Below are 19,128 nucleotides of genomic sequence, written 5' to 3' on the forward strand. Positions count from 1 at the left end.
CAGGACCCGAAATCCCCGATAAAATATATCGCCCGTCTGCCAAACGCCTGCGTCATTCGCATGACCCCGAAAATGCCCTCGCCCCAGAAAGGTGTCTTTATATCTGCCCCCCTCCCGGCCAGCCGGAGTCCAGAGCGAGAAGCTTTGCGGTCTCGATGCATCTTGTAGGTACCTTTTAATAAACCGAGACCTAGAGGTCTAGATTAGGGAAAGCCGACTGCATACCTCCTGGGGACTTGAGTTTCCTCCATTGATGATGACTGGGGATGGTAGGAGTTATAATTCGCCGGCAGCTGCCTGCGCACCCATGTGTACATCGTCTACGTATTGGTGCTGCTGAGTGGAAAGCATTTCAATTGAGGAGAAAAGTTAGAATAAGAGGACATCATCTAAAAACTAGAGGGCAGAGGCTTAGAGGTAAGGTGAGGAAGCTTTACTTTACTGAGAAGGTGGAGGAGTGGAACAGCCTCCCAGCAGAAGTGGTAGAGGGTGATACAGTGAGGGAATTTAAACATGCATGGGGTAGGCATGCGGCTCCTGAATATAAGACGAGACCGACGTCTGGTTAAGGTCTCGTCTTAACGGGCAGACCAGATGGGGCCAGATCTGTTTGTTTAGTTCTGCTGATGTCTATCTGGAAGCCCCCATGGTATCTCCCAACGTGTCGAGGACGGTCCGTCCCTGGGGCTACCTACATGATTTGAGGATTGATAGGTGTATGGAGGAGGCTCTCGTCACTAATGACATTTGTTTTTCATTCTTCTATCTGTCCTTTCTTCCTCTTTGCCCCTTTTCCTCCCCGCAGGCGCCCGGCTGCTCTGTGTTAGAGGAATTCCTGACCGGAGTACAGGACAGGATTTACGCCAGAAAACATTATTATGGTGTCGTGGAACCGGATTTAAACTGGGCTCATCCCCTGGAGATGCTCAGCTTTGGGCAGGGGGACCTCACATCACGTCGCCGGGGGACGAAGCAAATCCAGACCCTCAAGGGACTCCACAGAAACCTCCTGCGTTGGGGGGAGACGTCGAAAGCTTCCAGGGAGCCGTATCCTGAATGGGGCAGGAATCCGGAAAACTTAACGGCGCTTAGAAATAGGCAAACAAACGTTTTTACCGGAGGCTGGTACCCAAAGCGAAGCACCGGAGCGGGCGCGATCTCAAGGCAGAGCGAGAACACGGGGAAAAGTAACGGTGAGTTCCAACTTTCTTATTTAATAAACTTTCTAAAAAGAGATTTATAGGAATCTCCTCGTTCTTCGTTTTAATTCTGGATGGCGTCGGATGCTACGGGGGGGGGGATGGGAGGGACGTTCCTATACACGTCATAGACATAGAAACACCAATTCTTTAAATTAATGGCATTGTCAGAATTGTAAGAATATCCAGTAATAGAACGTGCCTTAAAATGTAGAAGTCAGGAGAGGGTGTGATGGGAGATGCGCTGGATGCGTCTCATTCGTTCTGATCATTTCCCTTTAATTTCGTCAAAACTCACGAATTCTAAATTGTATTTTTTTTGGGCCGCAAGAAATAGCATTTTTTTCCCTATGTTTTTGCATAATGAGCTCCGCACCAGTTTTTTTATTTTATTTTTGCAGCTTTTAGGATATTTTTATCGTCTCTGGTTTAAAGTTCTGCTTGTAATTTAAGAAACGTTCCCATAGATTCTACTTTTTTTTAGTTTTAGGGGCCACACTTTGAATGGATGGCAAGCCAAGCTTTAACCTTTTCACTGCCACGTGGCCAGTATAATCCTCCATAGATCATTTTCAGCAGTTATTATATAAAAAATATATATAAAAAATATCATATAAAAAAAAAGCATTTTTAGTACCACGGGCTTGCCATGTACAGCGTTAACCCTTGCAGTGCCACATGGGGAAGCAAAGAGAATATTCAAATCAGTTGGTAACAGATATGAGTAATATTGCACTAAATTGTACTAAAAGTGATCATTTATGTCTTCCATTCTCCCATCATGATGTCCTAAGCAAATGTCATATTAACCCTTCTGGTGCCAAGTGGCTTTACAGGGTGTTTAATTTTATACACATTGTACATTGCTGCTGAATATGATGGTGCTATATAGATCAATTACTACTGCTACTACTAATAATACATTGTAATGACATTGTAATGGTTAAAAAATGATATTTGTAAGATGATACGGACAGAAGCTGCTTCACTAATATCTCCTATTCTGCAGATTTTGGGTAAAACACGCAATTATTCTACCATTTGCTCTTACTTTGTCTTTATGGTTATGGGAGGGATATCTTTCTTTTTTTTTATAATATTTTCTCTATTTTTACGTTTCTGAATCTATGGTTGTGCTTCTCTTTTACCGCCGATTCCTTGTTCAACAGCGCGTAACGGTGCCAAATTTCCACGGAATGCAGAAAAATTGAGCTCCGGTATTTGTGGGATTTTCCTCTTTGACAAACGATGCTGCCAGTCCCACCTAAGTGGAAAAAACACAGCGACCCACTCTGGTATTCGGGGCAGGGAATCCCTGAAGATGCTGATCTTGGACGCGGGAATAGCATCAAACGTACCCCGCGGCCAAAATCTACTCCCAGGGCAACCGTTTTTTAATTGGCTTCTTATTAACAGAAAAACCCTAAACTTATTTCATTACAAAAACCCCGTTTTAGGAACTTGGCGGCTTGCGGTTTATGAAAGATCCCGAAATATTGTGGATCTGCAACAACAACAAAAAAAAGAGCTTCAAACAGCTCGGAGGTATAAGCGGGGCTCGGGTGACATATTTCAGTTCATGTTGTGTTCTGCAGAGACAAAAATGTAGCAAAACGTCCTAATTGTTAAACAGTTTGGTAATTTGAGACTCTCGTAAACATTCTTGAAATTTGAACTCGATAGCGAGGCGAAGGAACGGGATTTGCTGCAAAAAAGTAAAATCCCATTTTTTTTACACCGTCCTATATAAGTGTTTATAAAATGCGGCACCGGCACTTTAAGGCCAGCGGACGCCATTTAATGTACATCCGATGCCAGCTGCCGTGTTTTTATACTAGCGGTGTGTATGCGGCCATTAGGCCACGCGCTGCGTTACTCGATCTGCCACCGGCCCACCGGAGTGCCAGGTGACTCGGCGGTAAAACGTTTCTACATAACGTTCTGCAAGCCCGACATATCCAGCCGGTGCGTTGGGCGCTTTTATCCGCCCTCCGGCTTGGGCTCCGTGTGGCGTATGCACGTATCTCCCGGCGGTGTTTGTTCATTATGACCTTTGCCCAATCGGGTCTATTTTTGGTTTCCAGTACACTGGATGTATCCTGGTTCCAAGATTGTTACTGTAACCAATGGACTCCGATTGTAGCATAGCTGCCAGGTGTCTTTCTTACGAGGGGTAAGTCCCTCTTTGGGACCCTAGGCCCTGTGCCCCTCTTTTTTGTAGGAGCTCAGAGTGTTTGCTGGGTATGAGGGTATCGCAGGGTTCTACAGCCCTAAAACCCCAAATAATGGTCTTTTCTTAGATTCCGGGGCCATAGGCAACTCCCTAACTGTATGAGCCTCTACAGTCTCTGCTGGGAGGCGGCTGCTCCACTTATCTACCACTCTGAAGTAAAACTTGGTTACATCGAGTTAGCAGGTGTTTATGAAACATAAGTCACAGGAAGATTCACCAGAGAAATGGCAGATGCCACCTTTTGTGTCCGAGCGCTAGACGATCAATGTTATGCGATCTGTCCACGTGCTGCCTAAAGGGCCATCTGGATGGAACTCGGATACATTTTTCCAATTAGAGAAAAATCCAAGAAAAATGTTTCCTTTAAAGACAAGCCGGGGTATATCTGATAAACACTCTGCAGCGATGCTTTACATATCGGATAAACAATGTCCAGCAATGCTTTAAAGTTCCAGGCGGTGTATGAACCCCACAGCGACAAACAGATCCTTCACAAACCGGGGGGGTCCGTGATTTTATTCATACAGACGCGGGGCCTGTTATTTTAAGAGCGTACAGTGTAGATTTATACAGAAATGGGGAAGTAATTATAGGTCGCGCTAGTTGTGCCAAAAAAAAAATGGCGTCGCTTTAGAAGGGATGTCATGTTGCCTTTTTTCATCGGGGTCACCCCAGGTTAACAGCCGGGGGCAAGGGTTGCATTTAATGGACACCTTTGGGGGGGGGGTCACAAATAATTAATGACACGGTTTCTTATGAGGCATTAAATATATAAATATAAGTGCAGGTGTGACATCATAAAGCCATTAACATTCCTGAAATAGCCGTGAATGTGGTTTGGAGCAGCCGATATAACCATCCCCTACACAGTCTCATGCCTGACAACTGACTCGCTTTACATGGGACAGTCCCGATTTTGACACTCTTTCCCAGGGCAGCGGTGGAGCTCAGCGGGACAGTGGAAATTTCCAGTGTCCCGGCAGAATTGTGCGCATGCATAGAAGCGCTGGTGCCGGTTTGAGTGACACTCTACCTTCTGAGCTCTGCCCCCAAGGGGCAGAAGTTGGGAGGTATGCAGTCTGACCCCCCCCCATGCTAAGTTATCACTCTCCCAATTCCATTCTGCCCTCCCTTTTCTCTATAAGTCATATCTAGCCTTCCAGAATCCAAAGAGTTAATGCTTTCCGTGCCTCAAGATCTAACCTAATCCTGAACGAAGCCGAGAACACTTGAGTACATGTGATACCTACACGTGTAGCGTGATTATACATGTAGTGCTACCGGACCCTTGTAAAGGACACTTGTGGGTTCCACGGCAACCATGAAAGATCTGACAATTTATTGTTTGATGAAATAACAATTCCCTGTAAAGAGATTCAAATAATTCCTGTATGACGGCGCATTCACCGTTATATAAAATATAGAGGTTATTTTCCTTAACATTATTCTGAGTATCTGTGTGTTGGGGGGAATCAATTCATCCTGCGCGCGACCCACTTCCTGCTCAGCTAAGGTAACTTCCTCCTGAGGAGAGCGAAAGAAAACGACACGCCTGCCGGTTTTAAAGACATGCTTATTATGCCGTAGAAAAACCTTATAACGCTGCAAATGTATTTATCACACGGCAGATATTTGTCGAACAGAGATGTTTTCACTTAAAAGTAGTAAATGATATACATGCTACCATTCAAAAGTTTGGGGTCACTTAAAAAACATTGTCTTCATTTAGAAAGAAAAGCAGATTTTGTTCATTAAAATGAAATGGATCAGGAATCCAGCGCAGACGGGGTTAATGTTGTAAATGAATATTATAGATGGAAACAGCTGATTTTTCATGGAATCTCTTCATAGGCGTACAGAGGCCTTTATCACTCCCATCACTCCTGTGTTCCAATGGCCCTTTATCACTCCCATCACTCCTGTGTTCCAATGGCCCTTTATCACTCCCATCACTCCTGTGTTCCAACGGCCCTTTATCACTCCCATCACTCCTGTGTTCCAACGGCCCTTTATCACTCCCATCACTCCTGTGTTCCAACGGCCCTTTATCACTCCCATCACTCCTGTGTTCCAATGGCACGTTGTGCTTGCTGATCCAAGTTTAAAAGGCTATTTGATGGTTAGAAAACCCTTTTTTAATTATTTTTCAGCCAGAAATGTCTACCCATGTTACCCAGATGTTTGAATGGCACCACAATGCATCCCATGATGCCCTGCAACAAAGAGCCATACATTTTAATGTCAGAATTAATTATTTATGCAGGGGGGGGTATGTGAGTAATATGAGTGGCTGTTACCTTGTAACCTTTCATGTTTCCAAAGTTACTGAGAGAGTGGTAGGTAAGTGGAACATCCTCCCAGCAGAAGTGGTAGAGGGTAATACATTGAGGGTATTAAACATTAAACATGGGATAGGTGTACGGCTCCTGAATCTAAGACGAGACCAACGACTGATTAAAGTCTTAGTCTTTGCAGCAGGAAAACAGACAGACAAGACGGGCCGAATGGGGCCGATCTAGTGGAATATTCCGCGTTTCTATGTTGTAAGGCGGCAGGACGCTTCTATCGTGTGATACCGGTGACGGGCTGATACCGCGCGCCCCTCGGCTATTTCTTTTTTTGTGCATTTCATAAACTTGTTCTCTTTCTCCTCTTGCCCCCGGGCATCCATCTTCCTCCAGTTCATCATTAATTGGGATGGCTGTGACAGATACAGCGTGCCAACATTGCCTAACTCTCTGGAGCTATTCCTCTTAAACAAAGAACATGATTGGACAAGAATCTGGAAACCGAGAGTCCCAGAGGACTGTTCTTTTAAAATTCTCCTACTTCAGAAAATAAATAAAGAAGATCGGCACAAACCGAAACCCCAAATATGTAATCCGCAGAAGTCTCAATCTACTTTATCATTTCAATATTAATTTGCTTAGGAAACATAAATGGGTGTAAATTTTTTGGGGGGAGAAATGCCTTTGCGTGTCAGCGGGGTAAGGAAGAGTGAAGTTCTTGAGTGGGCACTCCCTGAGCGGAGCCGGAACACACAGATTAGATGCGAACGTTCCAAACATGACTCCATTTAAAGGGATTAAGACCCAGCGGTGGGGATTGGAAGCCTGACGCGTTTCACGTCACCAGACGCTTAGTCATAAACCGTCGTATATTGTCACGGCCGTCACTCATAGACCGGGCTGCCTGTAACCCGCTGAGCGGGAAGGTGAAAAACCACTAAATTATTAACTTTAGTTTAGAAATGAAGAAATATATATCGGATACGTATTGGATACCCGTCTTATGTGCGCGCCATGGAAGCGGCCATGTGAGCCTCCTGCATGATTATTCATCCCCATTAAATTATTTATCGCATTTCATTCATTTATTCCGTATCTCACAGCAGGAAACTCGCGCTCTCCCGGTATTGATGTCTATGTCCGGATATCTCAATTTCCCCGAGATAAAATAGTTAATTTTGAAAACAAATGTATGCGAAAAAACATGAGATCAGGAGGGGGGGGGCACCTTCTGATCAGGGTGTAAGGAAAGGTGGCTGGTTGGCCCCTTGGCCGCTACACCCTGGCACACGTATTTACACACAAACTCCCACACTTACAGAAACGTACACAATTACACTAACACTCGTGCTAACACACACTCGTGCTTACACACTCATGCTAACAGACACTCGTGCTTACACACACTTACACACTCATGCTACCCCAACCACACACTCCCTCTTACACATTTAGACATACACATTCATGCTAACACACACACTTATACACACTCTTTCGCGCTAACACTCCCGTCTAGCTTTCTTTCTGGCTGTTCGCACACTTTTGCAGCGTGGTTGTGTAACATCACCATATGTGAACCTGCTGCGTTCCCCCCTCCCTGAGCCAGTCCCAAATACTTGGCCCTCTGTAGACCTAGGACCGGCCCTTTGTGTAGAATTCTGGACCGACCTTGGCGCCAATTATCCCCCCCCCCCGTGCTATAGATAGTTTCAGTTTTAATAGATGAAGTTATTCTAAAAGCTGCGGACATGACAGTCGCTTATATAAGGGTTAAGTATTAAGTCTGAAAGAAAGTTAAATGCTGTTTCTGTATATATTGGGGGGGGTGATAAAATATACAAATTTTCCAAAAAACATGAAAACCATGTAAATATTTTCACTGGGGTGGGGGAGGGGCGCTGATAAACTTGAACCGAACACGTGGAAATTGTATCTGTTTGAAAAGGCCGGCGTGTTCCTACGCAGTGTATGGAAGCAGCTTGAAGACGTTTGCCCCTTATAGTCGCCCTGAAACCATCTGACGAGGAGAATGCGGATTAATATCAGATATTGTACAAAATATTACTTTATTATTTCATTTGTCTCCCTCGGAAATTTGGAAATCGGTGGATACCAAGCCATAAAGATTATTTTGACTCACATGGCAGTTCTTATGGAAACCATGATATTCTTAATGGAGTCACCTGTATTCAAGCAGGGATTCCAGCTCTGACCTAGCAGCGAGAAAAGCACTAATCGGGATGCTCGGAGTCGGCTCCAGACTGCGTTCATCCAGAGACCCTGAGATTGGGGTGAAAACTCTGAGACTCCGGGGCAAACTTTTACAGTTTCAAGGAATTCTAGCTTAAAAAGCTATAAAAGGTCTCCGAATCCAAACCCCCTGCCGGACCCTCGCGGTTTAACCTGCCGGCCGAAATACTGCACAGCGCTGTACCGGCGGGGAGTAACCGGCGCAAATATTTATAATGAGGAGACCGAGTAAACTATGAACGTAATTCCCTGTTTGCGTTTTCTTTGTATCGTTTGTCTGACAAGAATAGTCCAAAGCCGGTGGCATTGCTACACATTGCTACACAATACAGCCCATACTGTAACATAGAAGCAGACGCTCGAATGAAGGGGTTAAATTCCTTTAAAGACTCTCCCCTCCCCCCCCACGCACAATGCAGACGCCTCCCCTACATGTAATGCAGAAGGTGCTGCGAGCAGTCGCTTCAAACACCCCGATGACTGCGCTTGGGTATGGAACTTTCTGCTTTTTAGTTACTTTTTTCCCCCCCATTCCGGCCGTTCTGTTGCCTGCCTTGTTTCAACCCTTTGCATGCTTGACATCAGGTGTATCGTTGGTGGGGAGGGGAATGTGATTGGGAGGAGGGTGGAGCGTGGGATGCTTATGTGATAACATGCTATAGGTAGAAGCAGGTGTGACACATGGACAGTGACTGCTTGGTGGTTCACGTGGAAGTTTGGCTGATTTAACCTCTCTGGGGAGAGAGGGGGCTGTGGGCAGGGAAAGGGGGTAGGGGTATGGATTTGGGGGAGAGAGGTTTAAGGGGGTACATAAGGCAGGGTAAGGCTGGAGGGTGTGGGGGAGCAGGGAAAGGTGGCAGGTGTGCAGGCGGCCAGGTTCAGGCGAGGAGAATTGGTGGGGTGTGTTGGAGGCTGGGGGTGCGGGGGGTCCAGGCGGGGAGAATTGGTGGGGTGTGTTGGAGGCAGAGAGAGGCTGGGGGGTGCGGGGGGTGCGGGGGGTCCAGGCAGAGAGAGGGGCATCGGGGGCACAGGAGGCCAGGTCCGCAGAAGGGTGTGGGGAGTCCAGGTGTGGCGAGGCAGCAGGGCAGCAGACTTAAAGCAAAATGATGTGAAATTGTACACCTGATTGTACAAGAACCCATAACGATAGCTGCGAAAGCAAAAACAAGCAATGGAAACGTCATGAAAGTTTCTTGTTATCACTCACCGCCTGGTCACCCTTTTCTTGATAGCATTTTTTTCTGAGAGGTTGCATACCCTGGTGGTCCCTAATCCCCCGCTGGTACAGAGCTGTAGTTGCAGCAACAAGGTCTTAGATATCAAACTAGTAACTATCCAGCAGTGGTGGAAGGAGAGAAGGACAGCCCCAGTAATGTCAAAAGAGCCATAGGCACATTCTTGGGAGTTGTGGGGTCTAGACGAGCAGGGGCTGATCCTCAATAACTTGAGTGAAGAGCTACCCGTAGACTGGGGGTTCTGGCATAGAATAGAGAACAGAAGCAGAGTTCCTTTGAAACCGGTACGACAAAGTTGCGTCAGGTTCCTCCAGGGGAAGACCTACAAACTCAATGACACCAGACTTAAAGAATCTACCGGTATTTTCTTGATGGCGCCTCAGTTATTTGGCATTTTAAAACCACTTGGATCTCTGAACGTTCAACTTTCAGAACAGTCGAGTTCCCATAAATCAGAAAATGTAGTTGGCCATCAGCAAGACCGGTAGAATCAACACCTGCCAAGCCTTCATCTTATTGTCACCAGCTCTTCTTTCCTAAAGTCTACAGAGAGATTTATCGAGGGACAATGCGAGACAGATCACTGGAGGAGGTTATATTGTCGATCTTGTATTTCAAACTTAGAATTCCAAAGCTTACTTTTTACTTGCATGATATCTCAGAGGGAAAGGATGGTTCTCTTGGACATGTCTCATCGAACGTTCGGTCGCGCTACAAAGAGGAATTAGGCTGGTAAAGTTAGTAGATCTTCATGATGAAATTGTGCTTCATGGTATAAAACTACTTTTAGCATCGATTCGATGTCCATGATTTGTGTAAATATTATTTGGTACGAGGGAGCCGCCCGATGTTGTAGAATACCTGACCTAATTTGGACTCGTGTTCTTCTCAGAATTTAGCAGTCCATGAATCAGTATTCTGCGATGACCTCTACTAGTCATGGAGGCACTACTGGGCCAGTTATAAATAGCCAGGTGACATGTACCGAACATGACAATTCCGATTTCCTACTGGAGACTCGAGATAAGTCGCTGCCATCTAGTGGCGCGGAACAGATTATGGGACTGGATGGAACGCGGCGGGAAAGCTGACCCTGAAACAGAATCCTGATGTCGTGGGCGTCTAGAACAAACGCTCAGGATTACTGTTACCCTTTCATGTGGAAGGAACCATTACGAGGCCTTCTATATGTTACTCAAACAGATGAAGTGTTTCTATCACCCTCTACGTGTATGAGAAGCATCCTGGGAAAACCCCCTTTAAGTTAAGGAGCTCCGTATGACGTTTGGATTATTCCTTGTGATTTTTACATACTTTGGGTCGTTGCTGCTATCGTTAGCCAATGTTTTCTGTACTCCTGGATTTAAAGGGGCAGTGAAGCCAGCAGTCCATTTTCTAGGACCCCGGTTGTCTTCAAAATAGTAGAGACAGGGCTCAGGGCTTCTCTGATTAACCCACTGATTGCCTTTAATTTCTGCACGATGATCTTTATGCTAATTTAGGACGCCGCGTCCGCCATATGTAAAGATTCTTTGCGCCAGCACTGGGGAGGAGGACAGAAGTGTCAGAGGGGAATACAGCGAGGGAATAGAAATATCCATCAATTGATCATAAAGTCACATAAGAACTATTGGTGAAGCCTTGTTACCTAACTGCATCCACTGAATGATGCTGCTTAGCAATAGAGTGCAGTATGGCAACCCTGTAACATTTGTGGGGTGCAGCTACTTGATTAACACTTTCAGAACCAGAAGGAGGATACTCAGTGCACATCTCCTTAACTTTCTGCTGTTTGTGTGAAATAAAGCCAATGCCGTTATTACTTGGTAATATTAAAATAACTTGGCTTGACTTTTACTTAATGGGACACATGGGGTTCCCCCTTTTCAGTTGTTGACCAAGTTATTATTTATTGTTTTATATAGCACCAACATATTCCGTAGCGCTGTACAACGGGTAGACAGAATACCATCATACGTGAGAGGTTCATAGCGAATGAACATTCCAATTAGTGCTTTTTTCACTTAAATATCTGCTTGAATGTTGATGACTTTAGAGAACCTTTAGGTTGTCACCATTAGTGAGACACTGCAATAGAGTCTTTGTGAGGGACTATTTAAAGGGGATTTTCAGCCCTTGTTGCTATTATCTAGTTATAATAAATATAAATACATGATTATGTCATTTTATTTAGGCGCAGATTATTGTAAAGGTTCAAAAATTTTAAGTTCCCTAATGAAAGAAGATCTTAAAAACCCTTCTTACTTCTATAGAAAGAGTGATAATTTAGGAGTCCAGAGGGATTTGTTGTTGAATGTCAGTGGTTTATAATTCATTAAATGAAAGGGTTAAAAGTTGAAGTTACAATGAAACTATGTGACCACCCATTAATAGGCTTCACAGGAGGTCTACACCAAACATGTCAGCCGGGTTCATCCGTGTGGTCTTGACCGAGAGGCGTACAACAGGTGTAGAAGTATTTTTGTTTTGGTTCCTCGTTTTCTTTTTTTTCTTTCTTCGCCCAAACATTCCTCGCTCGGCCGGTATTGTGTTTCAACGTATAGTGGAAGCGCCGGTATCTGCGTGTCAGTGTTCTTAATTAGAACACTTTGTAGCCAATGGAAGACGAGCAGGGAAGAGATTCCATTGGCTAAATGCAGTTTGTAAACTTATAGACACTCATATACGGGAGCGTATGGTACATAGCGCCAAACCGGGATAAAGTTGGGTTATTTTACTAGTTTTTTTTTTTCATAAAAACACGCTGTTAGATATTCCATTAAATGAATGACCCCAGAAATAGCCGTCATAGCCCAATTTCGCCATTTCCTTGGCCTAATGCGATTATGACGCATTTTCCCGCGTATCCGCCCAAGTAAAACCGTATCTAATGTGCGTTTTAATCCGCTTTATTGATATTGTGAGTTCGTTTGCATGAAAGGCTTCGGTAGAACCCCGTGTTCTGTGATGGATCATGTATCGTTATTGCGATATCTCACACATGCAATGAAATCTCGGTGGTGGAGGCGTGACGCACAATGTCTTCCTGCTGTTACGAGCGCTTTATCTATGGCTCGTCTTCCCAACGCTTATATTTAGAACAAAGACATATTGCGAGCTCAACACCCATATATCAAACTATTTACACGGCCCGCGGCATCTTCTTTCTTATCGCCCGATAGTTCTGTGCGTCACGCAGAGACGGGCCGGTATCGGTCGCACACGACGCGTAGGTTAGTAGATGGCGGACGTGCACCTGAAATGACCCTTGGAAATCAACCTTTTGTCTTTGTATCTGCAGACGGCTTCAAACTGTTCATGGGAAGAGGATCCCGCTGTGTTACAACCCCACCCTGGAGCTGTAAGGTACGTCCGAAACCTGGGAGCTTACGCTTTAAAAGATCCGACGTAACATATGAAGACTATTAATACACGCTTGGACACGGTTGGAGGACATTCTTAGTTATAGATGTAGACGTTGCTTCGTTATAAACCATGTTAATGGGTTAATTTCATGAGAGTAAACCAAAAACTCTGTAGGGTTTCGGCCCTCAAGGGCTGCTGTAATTACACATAATTATGGCAAAGGCAACAGGGTGTAGAGACGAAGAGTTATAACTTAATAAAGTTATTTATGAGGGTATGCCGTCGTTTTTGGAGACATATGGGGGGTCGGCTAGTTGGCAATCGGGTTCATAGAGGGAACTCTAACTCGAGGAAAGTGTTAACTGCCGACGCAACAAGAAAATACAACCTTTTCAACCCAATGTAGCCCCATGGTTGTAACGTTGCCTTCCGAACATCCCTTGTTAGAAGGAACGGTCTCTCGTTGGACTCCAGTGCCCTTTGTTCCTCCCCCTGACGCCCAACTTTTTTTAGGAGCTCGGAATGGTCGCTGGGTTCCACAGACCTAAAAGCCGCGATGATAATAATAATAAGTATTATGGGATGATTTATGTCGCGATGTCTTATTCCGCAGTTCTGTACGATGAGTATTTTCCTGTTTTCCTGTCTTCAGGTAACGCTCTGGACCCTCGTAGCCGCGCTGCTGCTGTCGTCCGCGATGATAACCGGATCGCCCACTCCAGAACTGAGTATGGAAGGACAGTCCAGCCATGAGACAGATTCAGAAACATTCGGCACCGTTAGCCCAAACAGCATGGAGCCCACGCAGGAGGAGAAAACGGACTTAACCATCAGTTCTACGCAAAGTCCTCGGTTTGGTAAGCAGGGGTAGGAAAAAAAGGTCTCCAAAGCTGGGATCTGAGATGCTTTGTTGATGGAGTTTTTTTTTTAGCATACTTTGAAAGCATGTTAGGTTCATGACTTAGAAGATAAGTGTTCCGTGCGACGCTTTTGAATGTGAATGTTCTCTTATTTGGCCACCTGTGCCGAAGTATTGATTAATCCTAACGTACGACCTTTTACCTATTTTTTTTTTGTTAAGAATTCTCTTGCTGGCTACATATAAAAAGTAACAAAATGTACTATTTTTAGATCGCTTTTGTTGAACTATACCAGCCTTGGCTTTATCTGGACTGTTAATTAAGATATGAAAAAATGCCTATTTTTATTCTCAACATAAAATTCAGTATCAGCAAAAGACAGAGGGACTGTGTTAATGGGGATCGTACCATTATGTATAAATCTCCCAAATTGGCCCTAAATTAGAAGAATGATTTGGGGTATGAAGCATGCATTTGGACCCACGTGTCCATGTACAACCGGGGGCTTCATTTTGAGTCGGTATCGTTAGGATGCGCAGAAAATGTTGGGTTTTAATTAAAATGATTGATTTTGGTCCACAGAGAACCTAACATCTGAAGGAAACGGTGACGACGAACAACTCGACGTCTTGTTTCGCCTGGAGCGTTCTTCTGAGAAGCCCAAAAGGAACAAGAAACCGTCGTCGAGGAAAGGTTCCGATGAGGCCGGAGGAGCCGGTGGCAAAGAGTGCAGCTTGAGAAAGCTACGGATCAAAGTACGAGACCTCGAACTGGGCTACGATTCCGACGAATCTATTACCTTCAGCTACTGTAGTGGGAACTGCCAGAGCAACCGCAGCAACTATGACGTGACCCTTAACAATCTCCTAAAGAAGAAGAAGGTGAACCACCGCAGCCACGGGCGGATCAGCGACCAGCCGTGCTGCCGGCCCACGCGCTTCCAGCCCGTGTCGTTCATGGACGTTCAGAACAACTGGAAAGTGGTCTACACGTTATCCGCCGCTGACTGCGAATGCGTAGGCTGATTCCTGCTCTCGGAAGAGAGAACATCATAGAAGAAGGAGAGGCTAGCCCACGGCTGGCGGCAATGAGTAGACAGCATGCAGACTGAGGGAGTTCAGAAGGTCGGTGCCCACTGGGAGATACGATAGGTGACCAGCATCATTGCCAAAGTGGATTCAGATTGTCAGAAGATACAACGGACTCTTGGTTCAGCAAACCTTCACCTCTCTCGTGCAGAATGCAAGTAACCCGGTAGGAGGCCAGGTCAGGCTCAACGAGAAGGGTTATTAGCAACAAGTTATCTTTTTGGCATTGTGTTGCTGCTAAAGGTGCAACTTATTGTTGTTCTGTGGATTTTATTTAAAAAAAAAAAAAAAAAAAGTTGCATTGGGGTCAAAACCTAAAAAAAAGATTTCCAGCCTGGCGGCGGCCCGATCCTGGTCTTCGTTTGCGTTCTACAGCACAGCGAGGAGATCGCTCGGTGGTCTCGGTACGGCTGAGACTAAAGTGTGTTAAGTGTGTCAAACGCACACCAGATGAGCAACATTGTAACGAGAAAAATGTGTCCGCGTCGGGGCACAGAATGTAGAGAGGAAACCTTTTACTTAAATACTGAACTTCTTATCCTCAGAACACTGCAAATATTTAATTTTGGTTGCGTAGCAAACGTTTGTTTCTCTCCTGGAAAGTCTTTATCGGATTCTGTACTTTGCACATTTGCTGCTGGTCTTTCTTTACAATGCAAGCGGCCCCCGTGTGGTTTTATGTAGGTGAGGAAGAAGTATTAAGTATAAGTTATTTATACTGGTCGGTTGAAATTATAAATGCTTGACAACTTTTATTTGGCATTTTCTCTCATTTTTTTTAAGCGCAGTAGAGGTAATATGATAGCAGAGATTTAAAATCAAGTCCTGCCATCCATTTCCTTCATAATTAGAGTTACTTAATGACATGGTTGCCATGGTAATTATCACATTGAGCTGTATCGATAAAGAAGATCCATGGAAGGTCATTATTTCCAATGGCCAGGCCTTTCAGTAGGAGGATTGGTCTTTCCAATAGGACATGGGTCTTTCGAATGATAATGGCGTGTCATTGAGATGGGGTGTAGATAAGGGTAATAAGCTGCAGACCACGAAAGAATAAACATTTTTAGAGCTTTAGAGCCACCCTGATTTTCTACCATTCTACGGAAGAAATATACCTTGTGTTACTGAACTGGTGTATTTTGGGGTTTGGGCTTCACAATAACCCAACTCCCCACCAAGTCTACCAAAGCTGGAGGCAAACTCAGACTCGGTGGGTTCCATAGTCCTGTTTGGTGTCGCCGTTGGTAATGTCGATTGTTCGTGTACCGCTTGTTGCAGTCATCCCTTTGAGCACCGTATAGGTTTACTCACTACTGATGTGAAAGTGTTGTGTGTTTAGTTATGGAACAGAATGGGGTTATCTGATGATAAAGCAATGTGTTGCCATCTTGGCTTCCTTTTAAAGGTGGCGTGGTCTACAAATTTTTACCAAATGTCTACTTTCCGATGTTCTTGGGATCTCTAGGATTAGTTCGATAGAAGTTCAGAAGCTTTCAAAGGTTTGGGGGAATTGAGAGGAAGAGACAAAAGATCTATATCCCTATAGTAAATAGTTTTAATCTTAATTCTATTCTTCTTCGTGCCCTGAGAACTTAAACTTGGAGGTGGCACCCAATGTTGGTTAAATGTTCCCATAATTAATTTTTAAATATTTGCTTTGGGATTTGGGAGGCCAAGATACGCAATGCGAATAATGGGATATATTAATTAAGAATTTAGTTTGTTAACTAAAGGGCTTCCTTATTTATTTTTTTTATTAATGTTCCCAAATGGCAGAATGAAAAAAAACCAGAATAATAATGAAGAAGAGATGAGCTCATGGGAACAGTCTGTTTTTATTGGAAGGTTATTTAGTTATGAGAGCGGATCAATGATTATCTCATGACAAAGACCTTAATTAACCAAAGACTACCCCCCCCAAACATTGTAAAGGTGCTGTTCCACCTTCACACTTTTGTAACGAAATGCATAAAAAAATATTGCTCTCAAACCTTTCCCAAAAATAATTCTTAGGGCTTACCCATCGTATTGTTCAAACGTATCCTTCAGGCTGTCATTAGCTGCTCTTAGATGTAAATGTTAACTTTCCTGATTGGTAATAAAGTATCCCTTCGTGATTGTTACAAAATACATTTGAAGTGAAGCACTGATTTTGATGCTTCACTGCAACGGACATTGAATGGAAGATTCTGGAATATTTAGTCTCGATTCCATCATATCCCGGAGGACTGATTTGGAGATTTTTTTTTTGTATGCCCTGAAAGCTGGATGGGTTTATTAGATACCAGCAGATAAATAAACAGAACAGAAATAACTTGGAAGAGAAAAGGCAAAAAAAAACAGGCGTCCCACAGAAAAAAAATCTGTAGATAATTCTCCAAATTAAGTAAATCTAGTTATAGACTGGCAATTATAAACAGTTACTGTGACAGCGACAGTTTAGAAGAAACCTCTGATCTGCAAGGGTTGTTAATACAGAATAAGTGTTGTTCATTGATGGCTTTGTTGGGGTGGAGATGTTAAGCGGTGAAGAAATCTATGGATTCCACCGGCTTGAAAACAAGGCTTCGTAGAATGGTTCTATGATCTTAACGTTCCACGTTTTCATCTCCTACAAAGTTCACTAAACAAGCTGAAAAACGCAATCTCACCTCGTTAACTATGCGGACATTATGAGAGACGCTACACCCGGTAATTTATCCTACGAGACGGGCTGTATCGATCCCTCATAATACATAGATGAGATTCCTTATCTCACGGTAAATCACTGTTTAGTGAGCGATCCCCCTGAATTAACTCATTAGGAGGTCGGGTTATGGTTTGGGTTTACAGCAATCTAAGGACATACCAAGCATGACGCAACAGGTCGCCCTATTTAATGTATCCTTCGAAGTTCTAACTCTTAACAAACAGAGCCTTCACGGCTGATGCACACGGTGAAAAATAATTCAGAACCAAGAGTTCGATCTGTTGTCAGGGATTTCACAATCCAGTCCCTTCGTTTCCCCACATTCCATTTGTTCTTTGTTGATCCAACTGAGAACATGGACCAAGGTTGGTCAAAATGATTTGGTTCCATCCATTATCACCAAAGGTTCTCCACCGATCCCCCATCAGAAAGATCTGTTACTTCATCCATACATATTCCACCATACATCACTCCTCATAACGTTTATAGCTATTTATTACATTTTAACTTATTTATTTATTTGTATTTTGTGTGGATTTGTTATTTTTCTTTCTTTTTTTAAAAAAACCAAAACCTATTTATTACTTAGTGATCCTATCTCTTTAACTTTGTATGTATTGTGATATTAATATTATTTAAGATGCTAGGGAATGCATTGATCCAACTTCGTTACGGCGGTCGTTAATAACCGCAGAGGAAGATTTCATTATTTTGTTTGTTTTGTAACCACTATTGAGTTGATTTATTGGCTACATTCATAATGTATCAATCTGCAAATTACCATAAATCCTACTGTTACTTTTTTTGTAATTTTTTTTTTAAAAAAATAGCAATATTAAATAGTGATATTAATCTTATTTACTGTTTTTTTATGCAATAAAACTCTATTTTTGTACAGTTGCCTATTTACTATAGAAATAAAGACAATTTATAATTTATGTTCTTATTTGTTGTCTGTAGGGGGTTTAAATTGGGAATGACGGAGGTAGAGGTGCACTAAGTTGCGTCGGGATAGAACGGTCTTAAAAAAATGCATTTTATTTATTTGTATTTATTAAAAAAAACATCTATCCAGCTACATTCCTGTCCTTTAGCTCCTAGACAGGCAAAGTTAAGTAGCAAGGTTTTTTAATAGCTGGTAGGTCCTTTTTAATGCTAACAAAAATTATGCTAGCAAATGTATAGGTCAAATATGATGTCTATTAAAACATTCCCGGTTACTGGAACCCTGATAGAGAAAGAATACCCGATAATCAGCCTCCATCGTCCACAAATGCATCAAATATCCACATTTCATAAAGTGATACTTCTTCTTCTTTTTTTTTTTTTTTTTTTTTTTTTTTACATTTTTTTTTTTTACATTTTTTTTAAAAAAAAATATTTGTATTCTTTTCCTTTACGGAAAACTAAAATAAAAATGCTAAGCTGCGGATGAAATTCCAAATGCGTCAACCTTACAGATCCCGATAAAAAAAAAAAAAAAAAAGAATTAGCAAACAGACCCTAACATTTAAAAAGAAAAAAGGAGTAGAAGCCACGCATGGAAAAGATTAAAAAAAAGCCTTCAAATGTCTGAAAAAAATTAATTCAATATGGCTTTTAAATGGTACATTTTTACCAAGTGTCTACTTTCAAGCGTTCTTGCGACCTCTAGGATCGTTCAATAGAAGTTCTGAAGCTTTCAAAGGTTTGGGGGAATTAAGAAGAGGGCAGAAAAGATCTATATCCATATAATAAATGGTTTTAAGCTTAATTCTATTGTTTTGAGTGCCCTGAGAACTTAAACATGGGGGTAGCACCCAACGGCTTTTTAAATATCGGTTAGCTAGAACTTCTGGTCACCAAGAGAGGCAAAGAGGAGAAGAAACTCGACGTTCTCATAATTACTTTTTAATATTTGCGTCGGGATTTGGG

At 43.2% G+C, this 19,128-nt stretch overlaps 1 protein-coding gene across 1 annotated transcript; it reads left to right on the forward strand.

Moving 5' to 3' along the window:
- The first annotated feature begins 883 nt into the window (after positions 1–883).
- On the forward strand, positions 884–15,006 carry ARTN (artemin). The gene is made up of 4 exons (XM_053469446.1): positions 884–1,193; positions 12,510–12,574; positions 13,227–13,431; positions 14,017–15,006. The coding sequence occupies exons 1-4, from the start codon at positions 923–925 to the stop codon at positions 14,457–14,459; spliced, it is 984 nt and encodes a 327-aa protein (XP_053325421.1). The 5' UTR covers positions 884–922; the 3' UTR covers positions 14,460–15,006.
- The last annotated feature ends 4,122 nt before the right edge of the window (positions 15,007–19,128 follow it).

This window comes from Spea bombifrons, chromosome 6 (genome assembly GCF_027358695.1).
Source record: "Spea bombifrons isolate aSpeBom1 chromosome 6, aSpeBom1.2.pri, whole genome shotgun sequence".
Taxonomy (NCBI): Eukaryota; Metazoa; Chordata; class Amphibia; order Anura; family Pelobatidae; genus Spea; species Spea bombifrons.

Coding starts and splice junctions, on each gene's coding strand:
- ARTN (XM_053469446.1), top strand. CDS start 923: ATGCTCAGCTTTGGGCAGGGGGACCTCACATCACGTCGCCGGGGGACG. Junction 1,194..12,509: donor GAACACGGGGAAAAGTAACG/GTGAGTTCCAAC, acceptor TTGTATCTGCAG/ACGGCTTCAAACTGTTCATG. Junction 13,432..14,016: donor TACGCAAAGTCCTCGGTTTG/GTAAGCAGGGGT, acceptor TTTGGTCCACAG/AGAACCTAACATCTGAAGGA.